General features: G+C 50.7%; 1 protein-coding gene across 12 annotated transcripts in view; it reads right to left on the minus strand.

Annotated features, from left to right (window-relative positions):
- Nucleotides 1-1,487: 1,487 nt before the first annotated feature.
- Nucleotides 1,488-24,951, minus strand: part of PHKA2 (phosphorylase kinase regulatory subunit alpha 2) — a 75,991-nt gene continuing 52,527 nt past the window's right edge. For 5 of the 12 annotated variants that reach the window (XM_045875527.3, XM_045875553.3, XM_064573840.1 and 2 more), the window contains 17 exons: nt 24,486-24,564; nt 20,959-21,122; nt 20,010-20,189; nt 16,358-16,446; nt 15,288-15,421; nt 14,719-14,875; nt 13,840-13,919; nt 13,333-13,411; nt 13,114-13,243; nt 12,495-12,596; nt 9,788-9,906; nt 9,019-9,048; nt 7,583-7,636; nt 5,596-5,766; nt 3,477-3,530; nt 2,660-2,860; nt 1,488-2,158 (listed from right to left, as the gene is read on the minus strand). In XM_045875527.3, the coding sequence (XP_045731483.1) occupies nt 1,988-2,158; nt 2,660-2,860; nt 3,477-3,530; nt 5,596-5,766; nt 7,583-7,636; nt 9,019-9,048; nt 9,788-9,906; nt 12,495-12,596; nt 13,114-13,243; nt 13,333-13,411; nt 13,840-13,919; nt 14,719-14,875; nt 15,288-15,421; nt 16,358-16,446; nt 20,010-20,189; nt 20,959-21,122; nt 24,486-24,564 (1,994 nt within the window). In that variant the 3' untranslated portion in view covers nt 1,488-1,987. Of the gene's footprint in view, nt 2,159-2,659; nt 2,861-3,476; nt 3,531-5,595; nt 5,767-6,551; nt 7,637-9,018; nt 9,049-9,787; nt 9,907-12,494; nt 12,597-13,113; nt 13,244-13,332; nt 13,412-13,839; nt 13,920-14,718; nt 14,876-15,287; nt 15,422-16,357; nt 16,447-20,009; nt 20,190-20,958; nt 21,123-24,485; nt 24,565-24,951 lie in introns of those variants that run through there. The other 7 variants (XM_064573839.1, XM_045875546.3, XM_045875562.3 and 4 more) reach the window with 7 other exon arrangements.

Genomic DNA, 24,951 nt, shown 5'->3' on the forward strand with positions numbered 1-24,951 from the left:
GGTTATGAAGTTGCTACTGTGAAACCAGGCTAGCCGGGCCCACCTCCCAGCCCCGGACCCTCGGAGGCGCACGGGACCAGACAGGCCTCCCAGGAAAGACGGGGCACGAGCAGAAAGCACCGCATGAGCGTGAGGGAGCATGGCGCCAGGCCAGGCCATGTGCCGCGTGGGCAGGAGCCGGAGGCCAGGCGGCCCGCACGGTCTCTGAGCTTGGCTCCGACGCCAGCGCTGCGGGCAGGCCCCACCTTCCGGTCCCACGGCACTGGGTCTCGGCCACCGCCCCCGCCGCACTCTGCCTTCCCTGCCGGGCTGAGGTCCTCGAGCGCCGAGTCACATCTCCTGTAGCTTTGTGTTCCCACACCTGGCACGGAAAGTGTGCAACGTGTGCTGACATGAACAGGGAAGGGAAAGAAGAGAAGGGGAGGAGAAGTCCGCGGGAGCAGAAACTGATGGCTTCTGGGGTGGTTCTTTATGTAACTACCCCGTGCCTCAGCAAAGAAAGCACCGTGCTTTCAAGAACTGGAAACAAGGTCCCGAAGGCGCATGTGTGCCACCGAGCCCAGGTTAGGAGCACTGAGCCCTGTGTTTCTAGACCCTCTCTCCCTGGGGCTCAGCCTGAAGAGAGGCTCTTTAGCAGAAGTATCAGGAACATGAGGCCACCCTGCCTCTCCTGCTTCAAGAATAAGGATCAGTACTGCATCTGGGCTCCGCCGGGCACCCGGCACCTCCGTGTCCCCTCAAAGCAGCTAGAGCATCCGCTTTCTCCACCTTCACATAAGCTTCTGAGCCAACAACGATCCAGTGGCCACGTTCCCACTTCAGAGGCAGAGTCATCACAAATCTAACCTGTCACCCTCCAGCAGCTGGAGCTCACCATTTAACCACCGGGCGACGGCTTGCCTCCTAAATCCGTCATTCACACAAACTGTTCCCTGTTGTTGTCCCATCCACGCCCCCCTCCGCCCCAGGTAAGACAGTGCCTAGAGAGACACTCCATTCACCAAACATTGCAAACATTGGCCAGAGACGGCGAGGCCCTGCCCTATGAGGATCTGGCCTTGCTCGACATTCCAGGCCTCTAAGGGAATGGCTCTGTGCGCACCACTCCTCTCCTGGGCATCTGGCACCGTGTACTCCTCCGGTGGCCACCCCATGCGGGGGTAGGGGGTACAGGCCTTCCAGAGGGACTCCCTGCTGCTCCAGCCCCCAAACAACAGTTGGCCCAGCTATAAGGAGAGTTGGCACCTCCCCTGCCTTTTTATTTTTTGTGCTATATTCCAGAAGATGTGGGATTTTTTTTTTTTTATAAGGCAGAAGAAATCTCTAATTCATAAGGCGCCAGGATAAAATCCTTGAGACCACAAGCCAAAGTTAACTGCAAGCAGTTTTCTGAATCTCGGCAAGAGAGGATGCTGTCGCACACAGGTAGCTACGCCAAAAAACCGACACGAGCCCTAGAAAGAAAACAAGGCACAAGAAAACCAAACTTCCACAGAAAGATAGAGTTGTTCTATTTGGTAAACCGTTTGGTCCACAGACCGACTGCATCCTGTTAAGATGTTCCCCTTGTCAAGGTCCATGCCCGCTGCTGGAAGGATCTTCCCATCTTTAGATGTGTCCACTAGCACATCCGACTGATTTCAGTAGCTCTCAGCGAGAGCCAATTTAAGCTGGTTTCTCTGTTCACACTGCCCTCAAGAGAGACCAATTTCCAATTCCTCTTCAGACTCCGAGGCCAGATGTTGCGGCAAATGTTACAGCGAAGCGAACCTAGACAGCGATCCCATGGCACTCCCGGGGGGGAGCACAGGACTGCTCAGCTCTTTCTGTGGCTTGGACACACACTGGCTTCAGGTCCATTGCTGCCACCTCCTCCCAGCCAGGGTTTCTGATGGGACAGGCTTTTGCGCCAACACAGGGGACCTTGGAGAACAGACGGTTCCCGACGAGGCTAGGGGGCAAGTGACAGACTGACAGCAGCGAGGCCCTACTGCATCTGGCAGCCTGAACTGGGCAGCAGGTCCTGCAAATGAGAAGCCACTGCCTTCGTTAGGTAGGTCATTGTCCCATAAGCGCCACTTGGAGCACTGTCGTAAAAGAAGTGGCAAATGCCTGTGGCTTGGTCTTTCTCCAGGGTGTCCATGGCTCCGATTGACATCTGCAGCAGGAAAAGAGGCGAAGAGTGAACAGAGTTCCCTCTCAAGCCCTGGGATGCCCGTATGTGCTGGAAGCCAACAGCCCCCAGAGGAGGGCTCTAAGCCCAAGGGCAGGAGCCCAGAGTGCCCGGGGTGACATCCAGCCTCTCCTCTGGGTACTACACTGCTCCCGCGTGCCCTCGTCCGCAGTGCGTTACCGACTCTGTAACGAGAGGACGGTTCCTTCTACCTCAACGCCGGCACAAACGTATGCCAAACCTATGCCAAAATGAGTCTGTCCGTTTCCAAAGATCTTTGCATTTCCCAAGTGGCCACTGTGCCATTTTTCTAACCAAACGGTTGACATTTTTTCACCATCTGTGATGACATTTTCTTTGAGAATAGTGTTTCCTACTGGATACAGAATCCTCAGCCTTGACAGAGATACATGCCAGCCAGCCTGCTACCTTGCCTCTGTCCCCGTCTCGGCTGGGGGGTGACTGCGCGGGCCTGGGCACACCCACCTGGTCCTGCAGGAACAGCTGATTGGCCATCTGCACGATCTGGTCCACGTGGATGATGCCCCCGATGCTGTTCATGTTGGTGTCGGAGAGCAGCGTCAGCACCATGATGGCCTCCACCAGCAGCTGCCGGTACTCGGGCTGCGGCACGCGGTTCAGCACCGACTCGACGTGGACGGCAAACTTGATCTCCTGGGGGGTCATCTGCCAAAGGGACCGGCGGAAGGGTCAGGAAGGAGCCGAGGACAGCCAGCCCTGCTCCCAGCACTGGCCACGGCATCCATTGGCTCCAGGGCTCAGCCCAAATGCTGCCTCCTTTCTGGCCACATTCTCGATGCCACCAGCCAGAACCCTCTGGAGCGGGAGGCCGACAACTTCGAGGTGCGGGGGTGGGGGGGGTGGAGTTGGCCTCGTCCTAACTTGATTTGCCCACCCCACTGGACTGGGGCATCCAGGGGACAGGGCCCTTGGCTTATTCCTCTTTCTTCATCACTCCTTGTGGCATATAGCAGTGGGTCTTGGGCGGGGTAAAAACTAAGTACTCAGTCTGTGAAAGAATGAATCGGGGGAGGGAAACCAGAAAGACGACTGTTCTGGGCGGAGGGGGCCGGAGGAGGCTGCACAAGGCTCCAACGTGTGGGGCGTGCAGCTTCCCTCTTCTCTTAATAGTGCCTTAAAGGGCAAAGGTAAGGCTCTTGACAGTCAGCTACGCAGTTTCTGAGGGCCAAAGAAAAGGCAATGTTGGCAAAGGTGGGAAGCACGCCCTAGAGCACTGGGGGGAGAGCCGCAGGAGGTGGGCGCTGGCGTTCTCCCGTCATACCTCTCTCGTCGCTGACGATGGGAGCACGTAACCGTCGATGGACAGACCGTGGCACTGGAAGCAGAACACACACAGCACGGTTCAGTCAGATTCCAGAACCTGGTTAGTAACTGTGCACACACGTTCGCACACACTCCAGTCCCTCTGCTCTGGAAACCGGCATGAGGGCTGAGCACGCCAGACTGCTAGCGTTATTTTTAGAGAGCTTGTTCTCACTGCCCCCAGGCTGTGTTTTCGATGGAGCAATTCTAGGGAGGCAGCAGGCATCTTTCAGATCGCGCGCGAATAACGGCCCGGGGAGCTGCTGGGTCCTCCTCCGTGGAAGCTCCGCATTTCACTTGGCAACCAGGCCCTGGCGGCTGCGAGGCCCCCTTTGGTGCCACATAAAGGGAGATTTTCATGGCTCCTGCTGGTGAAGTGATACTTCTGTGCCTTTGCAGGCATCTATTTTGAGATGACTATAAGAAGCACCAATCACAAAAGACTCGAGCACATGCACAGACATGCACACGCGCACCCTCGTATATAAATATCAAGTGCCGGCTCGACACAAAATGCTGCTTTTTCGTAATAAAAGTGTCTTGGTATCGAACTAGGAGAAGTCTGGATGGGAGCGTATGATGCCCCAGGAAGAGTGGGGAGGTTTTCTAGGAAGCCTGTTCTAGTCTAATTCGAATTGGTTGCCTGCTAAATCCCAGGGCCCTGGCGGGCTGAGGACAGGGTGGCGGCAAATGCCCGCGCCTCGTGAGCAGAGGCGGAGAACGGCTCTCGTGCACTCTGCTGCCGTGTGGGGACCAGCTGCGTGAGGACAGGGACCATCCTGACCTCCCCGTGCTCAGCGCCGTGAAGACCTCAGTCCCCACAAAGCAGAGATGCTGAAGCCCCCTAATGGACCAGGGGCCCCGGCCCCAGAAACAAAACGGCCGAAAGGTGCTGTGCCTTTGGGAAGGGGCTTGTAGTGTGCGCTCCTTCGGGATGACTTTCCTCTCCTCTCCTGTGCTGAAAGGAGCTAACAAAAATCGTTTAAAAAAAAAAAACCAAAGAAACAAAAACCAGTACTACCCCTGGTTCTTAATTTGCACCGAAGCTTTTAACTGAGGCAGTCCGTGCCTGGGTGCAAGGAAAGACGAGCCGGGGGGCGGGGATCCCGGGGGACACACAAGTGCTCTGGGCGGGGCTGGGGTGCACAAAGGGGCGTGGCTTCGCCGCTGTCCCCTCCTTGCTCACGCGCGCAGGCGGACTCTGCTGTGTTCCGGTGAGTGCAGTGTGGGCTGTGGCTTCTGATGACCTCCGCTGATACTGCCACGGCCCCAGGCCGCTGGGAGATGCAGCCCTGTCGGATGGCCACAGGCATAGGGGACAGCTGGCTAAAGGGAGTGGGTCTGGGGTCCGCACCCTCTAGGTGGAGAGGCAGAGGCGGCCCCAGGTATGTGGGGATTGTGCCTCGGAGCACCTGGGGCCTGACACGGTGCCCTGCAGACACAGGAGGTGCCCGCGTCATGTTGCTGAATGGTGTGGACACCACGCCTGCCCTGAACACGCAGGAAGCTAAGGCCTGGGGCCGCCATTGCAGGTCGCCGACGTCACATCCAAAAGCCTTCCCCGCCTTCTCCGGTTTTTGTCTACTTCTGACTTTTCTACGTTCCAGAAATACGTCAAAGGTGGTCCCACACAACTTGGGCTGCCGCCCGATCTAACTTGCTGTGGTTTCAGCCAGCAGTTCTCAGCCGGGACAGTGCTGCCCAGGGGACACTTGGCAATGTCCGGAGATAGTTCTGATGGTCACAACTAGGGGTGGGCGTGGGGGTGCTACTGGCATCTAGTGGGTCGAGGCCTGGGATGTTGCCTAACATCCCACAATACACAGAAGAGCTCCCACAAAGAAAGAATGACCCGGCCCCGAATGTCAGTGGTGCCAGACATCAGAGGTGAAGAAACCCTGCTCTAGGCTGGGGGCTCCCCAAGTTCGGGAGCCGTATCTGCGGGCTCTGCAGCCACACGCTAATACCTGCAGGTGCCACCATGCCTCACAAAGGAATTAAGGGGGTGGTTCGTTTCCCTAGGAGTGTGTGCTCGCAGCGACAAGGCCAGTGAAATGCAGTACAGTGGCCAAGCTTACCTTCTGAAGGATCTTCCACACCTTCTGGTAGAATCCCACAGGGACCCTGTTGATGGCTCCGTCCAGCCTTCTCCTGCGTAGCCACTGGCCCTGGCGCTCCCCCCAGCCAATGTGGTGCCCGCCTGAGTCTGATGATGAAGTGCCGGTGGGCGAGGATGGGGTGCTGCACCTCTGCAAGACAGACCGCGCACGGTCTTTAGGAACCTCAGAGCCGGTATCCCACGGGACTGCTGGCCAGCATGAGGGATGACTCAGCAAACTCGTCAAAACACAGACCACCTGCTCAGAAAGGAACATGGTTCCTTGGCTTAACTCTGGCCACTTCTGGAAGCTGGACTGATTCTGTACGGGTTTGGTTACTGATCTCCTTTTGTGTCCTCCTTCCAGCCCTCGAGAGGTAGTACAACATCAAAGGACCTTGACCTCACGGGGCAGACCAAGCAGGGGAGAGTGCGGGCCCTGGGGTCAGGCTGTGACTCCCAAGTCAACACCGCTGCATCCATCCGAACACTAGCTCTGGGCCTCGGCTTCCCCTGTACAACGGGTCACAGGCAGACCTGCTTCAGGGAGCCGTGAGCACTCACTGAATGAAGATACAGAAAACCTTGAAAGCACGCCTGGCTTGTGGTAAGTGTGCATGGGACACAGCTGTCCCGACCGAGGCCCTCTGGCATTGCTGCAGGAGGGCTGCGAGAGAGCCCCCAGGCCGATGAATGCCCAGGTACCCACTTTCCTTGCACCGTGCCCCAGGGGGGCAGGGGTCACCTCCCCATACTGCAGGTGCTGCAGACAACGCAGCACATAATAAGGGGGAGAGGGGTTGCTCTGGAGGGAAAGACAAACAGTAAAGGCTGGGAATCCTTATTTAGTAGTGGGGCCTCCGAGATGACGGTACATCCACCAGTGCCTTTGAATCCCTTTGTTCGCCTTTTCTCAGCATGGGGCTCCATCCTCACCGGGCCGATGGCGGCCGCCGAGCCAGAACGCGGGCTTTGCTGAAGCAGAGGGAGCGCGTCATCTCGTTCCCACCTCCTGGCCTGAGGCTGGCCTTATTCTGGCCTTCCAGAGCCAGGTGCTGGGGCAGGGCCCGCCCACGACTGCAGATGCAGCTCACAGAGGCTCCCAGTGGGGGTCTGGAGCCGGAGGACCTGAAAGCCGAGCTGGCTCGGTTTGGGGGTGGGGGTGGGGGTGGGGGTGGGGGGGCCGAGGCCATGCCGCACCCCTCCCCGCAGCAGAGCTCACAGCCTGCTTTCTGCCAGAGGATGGATTCTAATCTGCCCGTCTACAGGGCATTAGAGGGTAACTTGCATCCTTCCATGTTATCTTGTTCCGAACTATCTCGTACCTTCATTTCTCAATGCACAACATCAAACTTAAAGGTTTAAAAATGAAATCCAAATGGTAAGCATGCTAGCAGGGCAGGAGGCAGGAGTTCTCCCTAGGTACTCATTTTGACTTCATCGGATCTTATTTTGAAAAGGCTGTTAGGCTGGGTTATTCCATAGGGCTCATTACTGCCATTTAAATACGGCAACAATTAGATACAAATAAAAGTAATTACAGCCGCACTCATCAATGACTCAGCTGGTTTTCTCCTTCTACTTTCAAGAGGAAGATTAAGACTCGCTTCTGCCATTAGAGTATTTCCTACTCCTGCACTTGATCTGGGGCCTCAAGCCAAGCCAGGGTGTTGGGAATATAAGGTGCTCCTCAGCACGTGCAGGCAGTGGCTCACCACCCCGGCTCAGAAGAAAGGCACAGAACCAATGCCCCGAAGGTTCCAGAAGCTCCTGGACAAAGCTCAAATCAAGAACTTCTTGGCTTTCCTTCTAGACCCTCTTCATAATGACAGTCACATGAAAACACTTAAACCTGTTCAAAGCTGTGGGAGTTAGGGATGCGGTGGGTGCACGAGAAGGGCAACAAGAGGACTCAGACACCACAAACGAGGAGGCGGTGAGGAGGGCAGTCGGGATGCGTGGTTTACCGCAGACTTGGAGGAACGCGCACTGCTGGACACGGCCTGGCTCACAGAAAACAGCTACAAAACAAAGAGAGTCCACTCAGTCACGTGCAGTGACCCCAAAGGACGCAAGCAGAGAGGGGGAGCACAGAACAGCATTGAGAACCCCCGCGGCAAGAAGGCGCAGAGGCGGCGGGCGGGCAGAAGTTCTCACTCACCGTCCAGGCGAACAGCCCCAGGCACCAGGCAGCGCAGAGCTCGGGGCTCCGTGCCATGGAGGACTTGGGAACTGCTCTTTCTCGGGATTTTGAAACGTTACCCATTCTAGTCCTATGTGGAGGTGTCTCATCAAGTTAGGACACTATTTTCTAAAGTCCTAGCCACAAAATGCTAATCTTTTATGTCAAGAGTTGTGAAAATCTGTAGAGATCAATAAAATACCTGCCCATAACCAGCATTTAGCATCTGGCCCCTACTGGCATTAAATAGATATTTATTAAACGAACAAGTAAGAGAAGGCTGATGACCTTTGGCCAAACAAGTATTTCCTCATCTAAAAATCTATAATGTATCCGTACCTGGCATGGGAATAGTGCCTGAGCACAAACTGTGCACCCGTGGTGTTCTTGCAAAAAGAGAGTCGAAATTTAAAATGCCAAGGCATCTCTAAAATTTGGGAGAGAGAATAATATATTTCCTTGATGTAAGTGGCCAAATATAAAACTTGTACTGGCTGAATCTAAACCTAGCAAAGAAGATCATTTTGTCCCCGTAATATACAAGGACAGTATTAAATGGAGGCAGAAGGAGCCACCCATAGTCACCCACAGTGAGCCACGATCGGGGTATGGTGCCACCGAGTGGCTAGCAAAGGAAGATGTTTGGAAAGTGGGTTCCTGACTTGGAAAGAGCCTAAGGTAGCCGCAGAGACAACACAGAGAAGCTGTATGTCACTCCACAACTCCTCTACACTTGCTCAGTCACAGGAGTGCTTAGGAAGAAGTGGGTCCCGAAGGTACTGGGAAAGAACATATCCTTACACTGTTTTCCTTCCAGGGTTAAAGTCCACACCCCCCCCCCCGCCCCGGGCAATGTGAGGACAGGAATAGCAGTATTCTTTCTATTCATGTAATCAATGACCACGTTTTACTTTCCCCTACTTACTTCCCTTTTTTTGCATAGAAACTCCTGGCAAGGCAGAGCCCAGAACCACCTCTCTCACAAATCATCCTATAAAACCCAAAAGCTTGATAAATGGATTTTTTACAGGCGTGTGGAAGGCCGTCTCTCCTGCTCTGCCTGCCCGCCACAGCCGAGGAGTCACCTCCACCCAAGCGGATTTGATGGGCAAAACCACTCCCCGGGCCATCACTCTCCATATTCGCGGTCTTGCTCTCCACATTCAAGCCAGAAAGAACATGAAGCACACACGTGAAGGACGGAAAAAGACAATGTTTCACCTGGTCACCAGCACTAAATCGCTTAGTCATCTGAAAGTAAAAATACATCAGGACACACAAAACAGCCAGTTTCAAATCAAGGATACCCTACTTCTATCACCCTCTAGAAAATCCAGGGAAGTATTGGCCCAACTGCTGGGTGTGACCCACAGGCGCCTCAGGGACTCAATCTACTGAGTCATCATTTGAAATGGAGAAGAGAATCTGAGTTCATTTCCCACTCGGGTCATGGTCAGAAGGAAGCTCTGCTTCCTCCTACAGATCGGTCAAGTCCTAGCCCCGTCCCCGGCACACGAGGACTCCGAAGTGCTGCGGCCTTGCGGTCCTGGGGGGTCACTTCAGATGGAATGTACCGTGAAGTAAAAAGTGAACCAAGAAGAGGGACACCCATGGATGGTGGCAAACACAGGTATCATGAGCATTCTATTCTATTTCTACCTTCTTCTTGCTATGTCATCTGAAGGACACATTTCATGGTGAGATGATTCAGTGACATCTTGCACGACTCTACTTTTGGAATAGCTGTGGCCCACCACCGAGAAAGTGTGGTTCTCGGCAATAGAGACAAACACGGGTAAGGGTGTTTTCCGGAATGTTCACAGAATTCTTAGATATCTGGGTAGACTGTGTTTAGATTTCAGGACAGCAGGGATCTCACATCCTATACAAAGAGCACCCTGCAGGCCCTGGGTTTCTAGCACTTTCTGAGGTGAGCCCAGGCATGAAAACCACTTCTTTCCCGGCACTGCCACCAAGAGTCCTGTCTTACCTGTTTCATCTCGCTCCTCAGCCTGTTAATGCCACTCCTCTCGGTTTTGGTGGCTCCAGTGTGTCCCACTTCGTGGATGGAGATGGCAGGGCTGGATGTGGAGGAATGGATAGGTCGCACTGGAGGGGAAACATACATGTGGTTCTTAGAAACTACTAGCATCCGTCCTGAGGGAGGACTACGTGCCCTGTGCTTCTTTTCAGCCACATCTCTCTCTCTCCCACTCGCTGAGAAACTCCAGGACAAGACAGCCTCTCCTGCCCTGGCCAGCGCTCTGTTTGCAGCCCCTGGACCAGTACCTGCTACATAGCACATGCTCCACAGGTACCCGAGAGAATGGATGAAAAAGTGAACATCACTTAAGCAGCATGCAAAAAAACCCAGAGCGGCCATAAAACCTTTAATGAATCAGTTGGTTTTTAAAAAATAATTTCCTCTCCAAAAGCACACCTTCCTTGTAGGAAACTGAGACCACCCCACTGAGGGACCTTGGGGCTGGAGAGGATGTCCAGGGAGAACAAGCCGACTAAGGGCTGCAGGCGGAGGAGACCCCCCTGCCGGCACACGAGGGGCCAGGGCCTCCGTCACCTCACTTTCAACCTGCTGTGGCAGCCTCTGGACCAGGGCGTCTGCGCCCCGCCCCTCCCCGCGAACCACTTCTCTGGGCTTGCGTCACAGCAATCATTCTGAAAGGCAAGTGTGATCATGTCACTACACACTTGGAGTCCTTCCAGGCCTAGCTCTGTCTTTAGGATGAAGCCCTCTGGACTTGAGTCCCACCTGCCCCCAACCTCCACCCCCGCCCAGCGCTGCACTCCTGGCCAGCTACACGGGGCTGGTCCCACCTGCCCCCCGCCGCCACCCCCCAGCTCTGCACTCCTGGCCAGCTACTAGGGGCTGGTCCCACCTGCCCCCCGCTCCCCACCCCCCAGCTCTGCACTCCTGGCCAGCTACACGGGGCTGGTCCCACCTGCCCCCCGCTCCCCACCCCCCAGCTCTGCACTCCTGGCCAGCTACTAGGGGCTGGTCCCACCTGCCCCCCGCTCCCCACCCCCCAGCTCTGCACTCCTGGCCAGCTACATGGGGCTGGTCCCACCTGCCCCCCCTCCCCACTCCCCAGCTCTGCACTCCTGGCCAGCTACACGGGGCTGGTCCCACCTGCCACCCCCACCCCCCCCCCAGCTCTGCACTCCTGGCCAGCTACTAGGGGCTGGTCCCACCTGCCCCCCCCAGCCCCACCTCCCAGCTCTGCACTCCTGGCCAGCTACATGGGGCTGGGCATTTGCCCAGGCTGCTCCCGCCCATCCCACCCGCTCCCCTCTGCCAGGCCCTCCCTCTCCTTTGCAAACCCAGCTCGAAGGTCACTTCCTCAGAGCAGCTTCCCCTGAGTGCCCAGCCTTCCCACCCAGCCCCCGCCCCCCCACTGAAGCCACAGAGGGAAGGGTGCTGCCTAGGACAGTGGAGATGACTAAGGAGCCCACAGACGCCGACATTTGAAGGACAGCAGGAAGGAAGGACACCAGGAAGGTAGAAAAGAAAAGCCAGAAGCTACAGTAAGGCCTGTATAGGGTGGGCAGTAGTTGGAAATATCTCAGATATCTCAGGATTTAATCAAAATTCTAAGACTGAGTTTCCTAACTTATAAAAATTGAATGACAGAAGACAATTAACAAGTGATGTTACATGTAAAAAGACGGCAATTAGCCTTGCTTGCAATTAGACGTATTTATAGCTTTCAAGTGACATTGCTCTGTTCTCAATTTTGTAAGCATCTATAGCTTTAGACCTAATAACAAATTTTTAGTAATTATGTGTGTCAAACCACGTATATTATTTTGATGAGCAGGAACACATAAAATATTTATTTTGCAAATTTACATTTCAAGGACTGTGCATTTGAATAGAACTGAAAATTACTTTTGGAAAAGGATCTCAAGCACTCCTTCAGGAAAGGAGAAAAGCGACCAAAACACATCTGATTGCATGATGCCATCTTTGTTTGCTGGCTGGTGCGCACTCTGGGGAAAAAATATGAAGTACCCAATGTCCTTCTTATTAAATAAAAATGACAGCCCACACGGCATTTCTTTGGCTTGATGAAATAAATTTGCCAATGTGTCTGCAAATCATTTTGCTTTATTATGAGGGGGAGAAATGATAATTGCTTCAATTATAATTAGGGAGCATTTGAGAACAGAATTCCACCAGGACTCGGGCGATTATACTTCCTAGCACAGCAAACAAGGTTCTGGTACAGATCAAAACTGAGTGAGCAAGCTGGAGTGAAGCAAACTCAGCAAGAAGGTGCCGTGAGCCCATGTAGAGCACTCTACTCCCCCGAACATTATCGGGGGCCTGCTTGCGAGTGCTTCTAGCCAAACCAAAGGCGGGGTCCACTCCGGAGCCTGGAAAACACAGCCCTTTCATCCTGCCCCCCCAGTCACGTCGCCCCCTCCTCACACGCGTGCACCAGTTACGGCGGGAGGAGGGAGGTGGCGGGCCGGGGCGCAGAGGGGCGCGCACGCACACACGACACTGGGGTCACAGAGGCCAAAAAGCCGAAATCTTGAACCTAGGACTGTCCATCCCCGTCAAGTCGGAAGCTGCCCCTCGTGGATTCTGTCCACAACTGCAGTGCCGGGAGACCCCAGGCCCGCCAGTCCGGCCCCCTCTGGCCACCCCCAATGTGAACAGAGCATTTACTTACTGCTTTTCTCGACGCCAAACTCTTTTCCACTCAGAATATGGTGCAGGAGGCTTTTCATGTCGAAAGGGCTGAGGTTCATCAAACTTTCAGAAGCTTCTTCTCCTACAAATACACACCTTTTAAGTGGCTCTGACACAGGGCTGGTGGCACATAGAGTCAGGTGGGCCTCGGGAAGGCTGTGACAAAGGCCATTGTGACAGGTGTCCCTGCTCAGGATGACCTCGCTACTGTTTCAGGGCTGAACTGTGCCACTCCTTGGTGATTCTAAATGCTGTGGTTTAAATACTCGCGCACCTAATTTTTCACACTGTGATGATTCCCAATGTTGGAATGTGTCCCGTCGCTGACTTACATATTTAAATGGGTACGATTGCTCCCAGTGGAGGTGTTAGGAAATGGGGGATGACCTCTCACCGCAAGGAGATACCGTAGGAACTTAGCTATCGGGAGCAGGGCACAAGATCCTCGTGCCTCATTCTCCCTGACGTATGAAATTCAGCATCTGAACAAGAGGACCTGCTCAGAAGCCCTGCTTCCAGAATACTTGGGCAGGCTCCCCATGGGGCAGGGTCAGAGGGGTGGGAACCGCCCCCCGAGAGTCCACCTGCGTGCCTCGTACCTGAGCAGTTCAGGCTCCGTGCCAGCTCCGTGGCCATCACCTGAATGATCAGTCCGATGCGGAGTCTGAGCATCTCCACGAAAAGGCTGGGCTGCGCCCTGACGTACATGGCCAGGTAAACAACAATCTCCTGAGGCAGACAGAAGTGGAGACAGCGGTTCAGAGACTGGCTGCGGGTGGCTGCTGGTGGCGGGACCCCTGCCCCTCGCCAGCCCCGACCTGTGTGAGGACTGCGATGCTGATGTCCTGCCCGCTGGCTTCATAGATGAGTTTTGTGAGCTCCTCAGGGGGCAGAGGACTAGGAAGAAACATCAAGACACACACACCATGAAAGTGACCTAGGAGGGGTGCCTCCTCGCCTCTCCAGAAGAGCCTTATTTTCCTGTAGGAAGCTCCCGAGCGACAGTGTTTTTAGAAAGACCCTCCTCCTGGGGCGCCTGGCTGGTTCAGTCGGTTGAGCACCCGACTCTTGATTTCGGCTCAGGTCACGGTCTCAGGATCGTGGGATCGAGCCCTGCATCGGGGTCCCTGCTCGGCGCAGAGTCTGCTTGTCCCTCTCCTTCTGCTCTCCCCACCTCCCCCGGCTCGTGCTCTCTCTTCCCTCAACTAAATAAATCTTAAAAAACAAAACAAAACGACCCTCTTCGTGAATGGTGGATGGCACAGATGCCCCCCCAGAGCCCCGCGGTGCCGCACCCAGGTAAGGCTGCCAGGCTGAAGACTTACGCCGAGATGGTCTTCTCCCGGGGTTCCGGCGGCAGGCCCACCGTGAGCTGCTTCTGGTGTGACAGCAGGTCCGTGCAGGCCTACTCACACGGGGAAAAGGGTGAGGGCCACGGTGATAGCCGGGGGCCGGGGTGGGGGGTGTTTAGCAAAGCCAACAGGGAAGTGTCACCACCAATAAGACCATAAATTTACCTTGACAAACTTTATGACCCACGGTGCCATTTTTTTGAAAATTCATACATAGACCCCAGACTGAGCAATGCAGGCAGGGCGGGGGCCCTGTGAGCTCTGTGGCCTGCGCCCGGCTCTGCAGGGCCCACTAGGGTATTTAGTGCCTGCCCAGCATAGCAAACACACTGCACCCCCAGCTATTCCACAAGGGAGACGAGCTGTCATGAGTCCTAAGATGCCAATGTTAAGGGTTAATGACCACATTACAGTCTTAAGTTGCCAGTTTCCCCATTACTCACATCCAACAGACACCATCACCTTTACCATAACACTGAAACCTAATGTCTTAGAAAGCAGTTCTGGATTTTGCAGCACCTCGGGGTTAAAATGTTAATCATGACTATACTGCAGATGTGCTGAAATAAGAACACCCTGTTTAAGGGTGCCAGGCCACAGAGCATTTTCATTTTATTTCTTGGTAAACCTTTTTCTGCAGCTAAAAAAGAACAAGACTAATCAACTTGAATTTCATTTCCTTTGCTTGCCCTCCAAGAGCAGTAAGAGGTCAGTGAGGAGGGCCTGTTGCATCCGTGTATTCGATAACTGGTTTTCTCTACAAATAGAAGGTGCTTGCCTCTAGCTTTGTAACAGAAAGAGGGCACGGGGCTGGAAAGAACAAACGGAGGGCCCGAGTGCGCTTGCTCTGACCTCTGCCAGGACCTCCACTTTCTTCCTGAGCAGGCCAGAGATGTAGCGGATCAAACCCCACTCCTGATACAAGCCAGCCTTCCTGTAGAGCTCGCTGAGAAGGTTGTGAACTGTGACCCCATGCTGTCCGGAGAGATTTGTGTCCCAGCTGGGGCCCCTGTCAAGAGATAGAAAACCCCAGAAGTATGGCCTGGAATGCTTACAGGCCGGATTGTCTTGTAGCAGAGCTCACTTGGCAGGGAGGGAAATGAATCACTGCACATTCTGCCAAGTTCTGGGGGCCCTCCCGGTGCCTCCGAGTCTAACCAAGAGGGCTCCATCTTACCAAAGCATCCCTTCTATTTGAAACAGAAGCCTAACATCAGGAAGCAGTGAGCTCCTGGCCTCACTCAGCCTTCTCATCCCAGGAGGCCAGCACTAGTAGGCAGAGAAGGGGACAGAAGTCTGTTCGTGGTGATCCTGGATACTTAGGGTGAATCATGGCCTGGTTTGCTGGAAGGCCAAGAAAACTAGAACAAAGAGTCAAGGAGAACAGAGCAAGCTCGAGCTAGCGAAGACCATACACTTACTTTATTACATACAGAATGTACAGAATGTCCGCTTGGTCCTGTAGGTTCACACAGTCTTTCAGCTGTTCCACCAGCTTCTCACAGTCCACATCACCCTGGTCATCTCTGGGCCGCTGGGAGTCCTCTTCGGGGGCCTGGCCACATGAAAGCCAAAAAGCAGGGGAGAGGGGCTGAGCGTGTGAACGCCTAGAAGACCAGGAAGTAACACGGGGTCTTGGAACTCTGTCACTGCTGGGTTCCAGGCTTTCAGGGACTCTCCTGTAGCTTTTTATTTATAGGTTTCACTCTTCCTGATCAGTGAATCATTGTGTTACTCGATGTTTGCAAGAGATCAGGCTGAACAGGTTAAAATATGTATAAGTGTTATTTATGCAAAGTTGAAAAACAGGTGAAAACGAACCCCTGGTATTAGAATTCAGGGCTAGTGGTTCCCACCAGAGTGGACGGGAAGGGAGGAGGCCACTGGGAGAGCACAAAGGGTGGTCCCCAACACCAGGCAGTCCCCAACACCGGTCTTCTGCTTCTACCCGGTCTGCCTTTCTCTAGCTTGTATTGCAATAAAATATCTTTTTGAAAGCAAAACAAACACAAAAAGCATGTAAGTTTTAAATGACCTAAAATTGAGGTTAGGTTAAAAGATTCTCCAGTAGACACTGAATCTTTCTATTCATGTGCAATAAAATCAAGGGAGACTTCTAGAGAAAACAAATTATGGGAACCGGTGGAGAACACCCTGAGATTTTATTCTCCTTAGGGATTTTTTCTCATTTTGTACCCTGCTCTGCAAATGGCCCAGCCTTGGCTGGCTGGCAATCTACCCAGCCTGGTAGTGAGCTAGCTTATTTCCTCTAGTGTGACAGATTCTGATGCATTGTGGATATGGACACAAGGCAGACTACAGACAACTAAGTGTGTGGGTTCCCAATGAAACCCAGAACTTCCAATCCCCAAAGTCCTAGACATCAAAAAATATGCTCTCTCAAGTTCAACCATGTAAAAGAGTTCTTAGGACTACACCAGCATTGAAAAATATTACACTTTAAAAAAAAAAGTGATTCTAAATACTTTACCTTTTTTAGGAGTGGCTGAGGAGAATCAACAAGATTTAGTGATTTACGGTGGGCACTCAGAACTTTAGTTGGCAAAGTCATGGGAACAACTGGAAAACAAAAGAATAAAGCCCTTCTGAGGAGGAGGAAGGATAAGATACTTCTTTTGAGAGGTGCGGTGGCTACTCCTTATCCAATACAAACCAACTGAAGGAACGATTACTTACTTAGTTTAATTAATATCAGCAAGAATGTACCATGTAGCCACATCATGTGCTAAATCTGGGAACAAGAACTGAGCAGGACACGGATCTTGCTTTAAGGGGCTGAATTTCCCTTTTCCCTCCTGGAATTCCGGGGAAATGACATAGCATCTGAGGACTGAAAGGAGCCTTAGAAATGACTGAGGCCGACCTTTGTCTTTCAGCCGAGGAGACTGAGAACCAGGAAGGAAGAGCATGTGAGCAAGGTCACTGGCCCTCTCGTAATTAAGGCATCCAGCTCCCGGGAGTCCGGTGTGCATTTCACTTTGCCAGTGCCCCGTGTTGGAGCTTCTGGTGTTTCACCACCTTTGGATACTACCATTATCAGTACTTATTCATCAAGCCATCTGTGTCTTCCAGGCTAGATCATATTACCTTGGGAAAATAGGGGGCTTTCCAAATAGAGATGAGGCATATTTAAAAGGCACTTATAGACCTCCAGGTTACACTAGTAAAGGACACACACATTTTAATTTTACTTCCTCTCAAACCCCCACTAACATGGCAGAAAATAATTTTCTTAATTAAAAAAAAAATTTTAAATATTTTATTCATTTATTTATTTGAGAGAGAGAGAGGTAGCAAGAGAGAGCACGAGTGGGAAGGAGGAGCAGGCTTCCTGCTGAGCAGGGGATCAATCCCAGGACCCCAGGATCATGACCCGAGCCCAAGGCACACACTCAACCGACTGAGCCACCCAGGCGCCCCTAATTTTTTTTTTTTTTTAAAGATTTTATTTATTTATTTTAGAGAGAGAGAATGAGAGACAGAGAGCATGAGAGGGAGGAGGGTCAGAGGGAGAAGCAGACTCCCCCCTGAGCAGGGAGTCCGATGCGGGACTCGATCCCGGGACTCCAGGATCATGACCTGAGCCGAAGGCAGTCGCTTAACCAACTGAGCCACCCAGGCGCCCGCCCCTAATTTTTTTTTTAAGACAAATCCTCAAGAAGAGGGAAAAGCGGGAGAGAAGACAGTAGTAGTGACATTTTGGAAGCGGGAAAGCTGATGAAGGAAAGATAATGGACTGAGCAGACACAAGGCAACCAAACCCCAAGTCTGCAGTGGGAACAACTAACAGCCAGTCAGGTTTAGATCAGAGAATCCTTAGAAGGTTCAGGAGCTTGCTGCCCCATACACCTCGAGAATTGGGGGGTCTGGAAGGGGTATCCAGAAATAAGGAAGACTGGAGAGAAGCTGCGTAAGAAGCAGTGAGCTCCCTAGATACCTTCCTCCAATCCATACAGCTCGGCAACTGCCTTGCTCACCTGAACAGAAGACTAGAGGGCACTTTGAAGGGGTAAAAGCAGGAGGCAGGGCATGTGGCATGTCTAAAGGACTGGGCACAGTCCTCAGGTGGAATAAGCGACCAAACAGCTCCATGCAACCAGACCCTGACCTGTCAAAAAGGAGATCACAAAAGAGACTGTAGACTATCTCTGGGAAATCTACCCAGCCTATACCCATTAATCCCCCAGGGCCCACACCTCCACGCTGAGAGACTGGCATGCGTGAGCCGATAACCAAGGAACACCCAGCATTTGAGGAACGACTAACATGGAAGACCAAAACCCAAACAGGAAATGTTGACTTGGGGGACCTGGAAACCATTTAGGGAAAGGAAAATGTAAAAACCAAACCCAAAGGCCCTGCTATTAATATTCTTAGAGTAGTACGAAATTGAATTGCATGCACAAAACAAGAATGGATGCAATTCAGGGAACAGAGATTGAAAACATAATAGCCAAAGTACAAAAACTCAACTGAGGGGTTGGAACAAAAAGTTGAAGCAATAGCCCTCAGAACAGAGCAAAAGACAGAGAAATGGAAGACTGAAGAGAAACTATAAAGCCTTCTCCAGGAGGTCAACACTGGAATCCGAGAGTACCAGCAAGAGAGAACAGAGTAAATGTAGGGAAGGAAATGAGTCAAGAAATTTTTCAGAAAAACTTCACAGGACTGAAAAACATAAGTTTCCAGGTTGAAAGGGCGCACTGAGCCTCCACACAGTGGATGAAAATAGACCCTGATCCAGGCATATCACTGAAGTTTCACAACCTGGAAGCACAGAAGATCCTAAAAAAATTTCAAAGAGAAAAACAGTTTTTGTGAAGGATCAAACATCAGAATGGGTTTAGATTTCTCAACAGCAACACTGATAACAAAAGGACAGTGAAGCAGTGCTTTCAAAATCCTGATGAAAAATTCATTTTCAATCTAGAATTCTATACCCAAACTCTCAAATGGTTATACAGAATATTTGTAGGTGTTTTCAGACTCGCAAAGTCTTGACAATTCTCCCCACCACGTTTCTCAGGAAACTGCTGGATGTCTTGACCAAAATAAGAGAGTAAGCTAAGAAACAGGAAAAGTAGAGACACAGAAAATAGGAGAGCCAACCCAGGAGACAGGAAGTCTCCAGAAACTCTCCAGGATGCTGGTGAGGGAAGATCCCAGGATAAAGTTGACAACCCAGACATGGAGGCAAGCAGGCAAAAGGGGCAGTGAACTTCAGAAACGAGCAGGTTGAGGGCTGTCATTGCTGTGCCCGCCCCTCTGCCATTGTACCAGTTGTTGTTTTTTTTAACCCTTCGAAACTGTTCTGGAATGTGTTCCACTAGAGGAAGAAATCAAGGAAGAGGAACATGCCAGATTCAGGAACCAGGGAGGCCAACTGAAGAGATAAGCAATAGAGATTACGGAGATAAAAGAGAAGTCCCAGGATGCCAGGTATGCAACGGGCCTGGAGAACCATCAACCGGACAGAAGGAGACTCGTGGAAGCTAAGTAGTACAGATGACAAACTCATGGATATGACTGACCTTGTGGAAATTTGTATTGTGGGCCCCTGGGAAGTTGGGAAAGGAAGCAAAGCAAAATGAAAAGATAGAGCAACCTTTAATAAAGTTAATAGTATTACTGTCTTTTAAAGTTAACTTTAAATTTAGTATTAACTTTAGAAAAACCAAAAAATAAAGATAGTACAATCACAGTATACTATAATGCTCAGTTGAGAATAATATTTGCATACATACGATAATATAAAGAACGAATAGTGATTTAACTCCGCTTTAATACAATGACATCACTAGGTTATGGGAAGCGAAGTAGAGGAGTAGTGATTTAGGACAACTGAATCCTCATCCACATAAGAGAAGGCCAACAGATACTGAATCAAGTCGACGCATCAAAAGAAGGCAAGATACACACATTGTTTTAGAAAAGCAGAGATATGTAAATGCCAGTTGAAAGTGGTTGCCCCTCTGTAGAAGGACTGGGTCAGTGGGGAGGGGAGGGTGGAGGCAGGAAACCTCTGCATTTTGTTGTCTTCTAGAATTCTCTGACTTTTAAATTATGCTCATGCATTACTCTGAGAAGTTATTTTAACAGGCCAAAAAGAGTTAATAACGCACATGGAATTTCCAAACCCTTTGCTTTTGCCATCACGGAAAGTATATCCCGGGTGGAGTGGATGGCACTGAAAACATGGCTGTCTTCTGTCTTCTTACAAAGAGGGGGCAGATAGCACTTCAAGGATGTGCTTTGTAGGAGGTGGTTGATATACTGGTCAAGTTCATCTTCGCTTTCTGTAACTGGACAGGCAAGAGAAAGAGCCAGTGAAAACAAGCTGCAGAAATATTCTCGATGTGTCATAGCGACTGTGTGTAGCACGTGGCGCTGAGGAGATTCAGTGGGAGACAACATTTTGATATAGATATTTGTACCCCCACTCCTGGAGGGTAAAGACATTTACAAAGATAATGTACATGTTTATAAAGTTATTGTTTGGAAGCTCTTCATCCTAGGAAAAGAAAATATAGGTCAAGATAGATACACATCGTACCAAGATGAACTGAATGCATATGAAAACCTGAGGACCAGCAGCGGACATCTGATCTTTTAATTGGTCACGAGTGAACTAAGCACTATGGAATGCCCAGCCCCAATTCCACGTACTATGTAAAAGTAAAAACCAGTCACTTCAACCCAAAACCTTGTTCAGTTTGAGAAATATTATATGCATAGGATGGATTTCATCCCTCATATCCAACCAAACCTAGATCACTCTACCATTCCTTTGAAAATTCAAGCAGTTGTGTTTCTGTCTTTAGAATATATTTTGTCAAGAATCCTCATTCCTGAAACTCTTTGTCCCTCTGGTTTAAAAAAAGCCCCACTTCGGCAGTTTAGATTTTTAAACTGGCATTTTATTCATTTTAATAGATGCAAGTTTCCAAAGCCTCTTTTTTGTTATGTTAATTACCAATCATTTTCTGTGCTTGAGTCTCGGGGCAATTTTATCACAATGCCAAGGTTTAAATAAATTCAATGAACCACCTGCCAAGGCATTCCAAGCCGTACCTTGATTATAGGTGTCTTCCAAATACCCTCCCAAATCTGAATCGGGACTGAAGCTCCCTTCGCTGGCATCATCAAACAACTTCTCATCACAGTCTGGATCCAGGAAGGTCAGATATGTGTAGAAAGACGTGGTAAGAAATTCCGAAAGGCTCCCTAATTTTACTCTGCCAAGGAGACTCTATGTTAGAGATACAGGTGCATGTGGACAAACTTCCACTATGAATCAGAGAGAGACTTTTCAACCAGATGGTGCTTCTGCCAGAATTGATAAATACGTCACTGCAGATCGCCCCACATAAGTAGTCAGCCAAGAAATTAAAACAAAAATTCAATACCAAGTATAAAGTGGGAGCACATAGCATATTAAAAGCCAAAGTGAATCATGCTGATTTCTTACTCCCAAACCCAACACAAACAGAAGTCTATTTTACAGAACCAACCAAAGTTTTACAAAACAGATTGACTAAACCACTTTTAACCAGAACCAAACCAAGCCTTGGGGGGGTTTTCTGCCCTAAAACAACTGGACCAGAACAAAACCTACCATGCAATACAGTCACCCAGGAACAGGCATATGAGAGGAGGCAGTCTCAGAAGGCAAAGTTCTTTCTAGAAGGAATGTGATAGGGGGCCATCCCCAGACCGGAGCAGGTGCCCAGAGTGGCCTTATTACATTTTCAGGCTGGGAAAAGTTCCACTGAAAACTACAAGCTGGGTTTGGCAGTGTGGGGTCCCAGGTTCAGGGAGCATGAGGGAGGGCCACCGTACAGAAAGCTGCCACTGTGTACTTCTTAAAATGTTAGCTCCAGGGGCACCTGGGTGGCTCAGTCGGTTTAGCGGTTTAGCGTCTGACTTTTGATTTCAGCTCAGGTCGTGATCTCAGGGTCCTGGGATCGAGCCCCAGGGCGGGCTCTGAGCTCAGTGCAGAGTCGGCTTGTCCTTCTCCCTCTGCTCCTCCCCGTACTCACTCTCTTTCAAATAAATAAAACCTTTAAAAAAAAAAAAAAAGGTAGCTCTGGAGGCAGAAGACAATAGGATCTGGAGCCACCAGCAGCAGATGAGGACTTAGTTGAAAAGGCTGAGAGAAACAGTTTAAGGAGCACACTGAATGAAGCACGAGGTGCAAGTGAATTCGTGGGTGCAGGAGCTTCAGTGGGCAAATGGACTACTTCAAGAAACATGGCCTGAGGGACGGAAAGAAAAGCCTTTCGTTTAATGAAGTAAAATCTTTTTCCCTCTGGGGCCCTGCCCGTTCTATTGACTCTTTTGCCTTGAGACTGGGGACAGGAGGAAGTGAGGTACAAGCGAGTGTGCAAAAGAAGACAATGGCAAGTTTCTCTCTGATGGAAGTTGAAAGGAGTCAGGTCAAAGGTGGAATGGCAGTAATTTACAAAGGATAGCAAGCTACCCCAGGTGGGTCCAGAGGGAAAGTCCGGCATCCAGGGTGAATTCAGCTTTTTAAAGACCCTCAAGCCTAAGGAAAAGCCAAAATGAGATTCAGTTTTAATTATCAAGAACTTAATAGGAAAGGTAGCCCATGGAGCCTAGACATTCCTGTTTCTTTCCACGGTTCTCTGAGTCGTCTGCCATACTCTAGAAACAGGAGACCCTCCTGAAATTTTTAAGCCCTCGTTCAGCTCGGCATGGAGATCAGAGCCTGGTTTCTGTGTTCATACAGAGCTCCTGCACCTATTCATCTTGTGCACCTTGCTCTACTGAGCCTACAGCCCAATGTCTATAAAATAGGAATACAGCCCACCACGTGACAAAGTGAAGACTCAATCAGACGATGCACACAAAGCAACACAAGATGGACTGCAAGTGAGCAATTAACTGCAGACAGTATCCTTTTTGACAATGATTAAATTCACGAGTTTATTCTGAAAAGCAGTTAATTACGGGTGTATGGTATTTTCTCTTGGCTGTGATGCCATCCACCAGGTGGTAGCTTATCCAAACTGGACGTGAAATGTACAAAAGTGCATGTCAAGTGCAGTTATGGTGCTAGCGCTGGAAATGTGGATGGCAAAATGCTGGGGACAGTCTCGCGGACACTCCCAGGAGAAGCTCGGAATGAGGGCCATTCATGTCTGCAGCAAAACCCCGCAGTAAGCTCTGTGAGCAGAGCTGCTACTCCCAGCACTTAGAAATACAGTGACTCAACTCTGAGGACATCAGGCTAAGTGAAATATGCCAGGTACAAAAAAACGTATTGCATGAGTCCACTCAGATGAGACACCTAGAGACGGAAAGTACAATGGCGGTTGCCAGGGGCTGGGGCAAGGAGAACGGGGGCGTTGTTGTTTCATGGGGAAAGAATTTCAGTTTTGCAAGATGAAAAGAGTCCTGGAGATTGGTTGCACAACCATGTGAATGTATGTAACATTCCTGAACTGTACACTTTAAAATGGCTAAGATGGTAAATTTTACAGTATGTGCATTTTACCGGTTTTCTTTTTCTTTTTTTTAAGATTTTATTTATTTGACAGAAAGAGACACAGTGAGAGAGGGAATACAAGCAGGGGGAGTGGGAGAGGGAGAAGAAGGCTTCCCGCTGAGCAGGGAGCCTGATGCGGGGCTCGATCCCAGGACCCTGAGATCATGACCTGAGCCGAAGGCAGACGCTTAATGACTGAGGCACCTAGGCGCCCCTTTACCGCAGTTTTAAAAAACATTACAGTGGCAGCAGGGTCCCCAGTGTGGGAAGATGTGAGGACGGCTGACTTCAATGCCCAAACACTTAGCAACTGGCATTCTATCAGGGACCCAATGGAAGACTTCAGGGCCCAGAAGGGTCACACCTCACTCAGGGCCGGCTGTACAGTGAGGTTCTCTTAGAACCCTTCTTGCATATTCCAGGGGATTTGGAGAGATCTGGGCACAGATGCTATCGAGAAAACCTCTGCCTTGTGACAGAGGGTAGAAAAATGGAATCGGTTTTCCCAGGAGGTGAGCCCCCTATCACTCAAGGCGCTTACCAGTACTACCGGGGAGCAGCTGGTACTGTGGGCCTGCAAACCGGAGTACGTATTGCTCCACTGAGGATGAGGGGACAATGGTCTAGGCAGGCCCCTTCAGGTGCCCTGCTCTGAGGGCCACCTAGGGAATTTATAAAGTTCTGTGAATTATTCTTCAGGTGACAGCACACTCAAGTCAATTCAAGGAATGTTTACTGAGCACCTGCCAGACCTAGGCACTGGGTGTTTTCTTCCAGGCCCTTTACCAGAAACAGGCACAGCATCCCATACATGCAATCCAAGAATGCCACCTCAGAGAGACTTGGTACGTTCATCTACCTATGCCCCAAGCCTCCTGGCACCCGTAAAAGCTTCACCAACACCCACAGAAAGCTGCTTTTGAGACGATTCCAGTTCCACATGGGTGAATGGGTAGGATTTAACTTCTTTTTTAGTCTAAAGCTTCATGCTTCTCATGTTCAGCAATTGATATGAAAAGTGGGAGAAGGGCAGCAAAAGACTTTCAAGAAAGGTCGCTGATACTTTAAAAAAAAAAAAATCACAAATTACCTGGCTCCTCCAAAATATCCATCCTCTAGTTTTCTAATTGTAGAAAGAACTGCAGAATGAATGTCTGAGCCATCATTTGCTAAGGGTGGGGGAGAAAAAGACAAATGAGTTTACTTAATCTGGGAATACTTTTTGGTTTTGGGGGCATGCGCAGAAACATTTTCGTCAATACAATCTAATTAAAATACTATGAAAGATTCCTAAGCTCAGAAACCAAACTGCTAAGAACCCCCTTCAGTACTTAGCTTTGTCTATGGGACTCGTTTTAAACATTTTGGAAAGGGCCCAAAGCAACTGTGGGACATGAATCAGGCAGATCAAGTTCACGCAGTTACTGAGCATGGTGTGGGTGATGGGGAAGGTGAGCGTGGGACATGAATCAGGCAGATCAAGTTCACGCAGTTACTGAGCATGGTGTGGGTGATGGGGAAGGTGAGCGTGGGACATGAATCAGGCAGATCAAGTT

The sequence above is a fragment of the Mirounga angustirostris genome, unplaced genomic scaffold, assembly GCF_029215605.1.
Source record: "Mirounga angustirostris isolate CCGP_5_RB_7025 unplaced genomic scaffold, mMirAng1.0.hap1 SCAF_11, whole genome shotgun sequence".
Classification (NCBI taxonomy): domain Eukaryota; kingdom Metazoa; phylum Chordata; class Mammalia; order Carnivora; family Phocidae; genus Mirounga; species Mirounga angustirostris.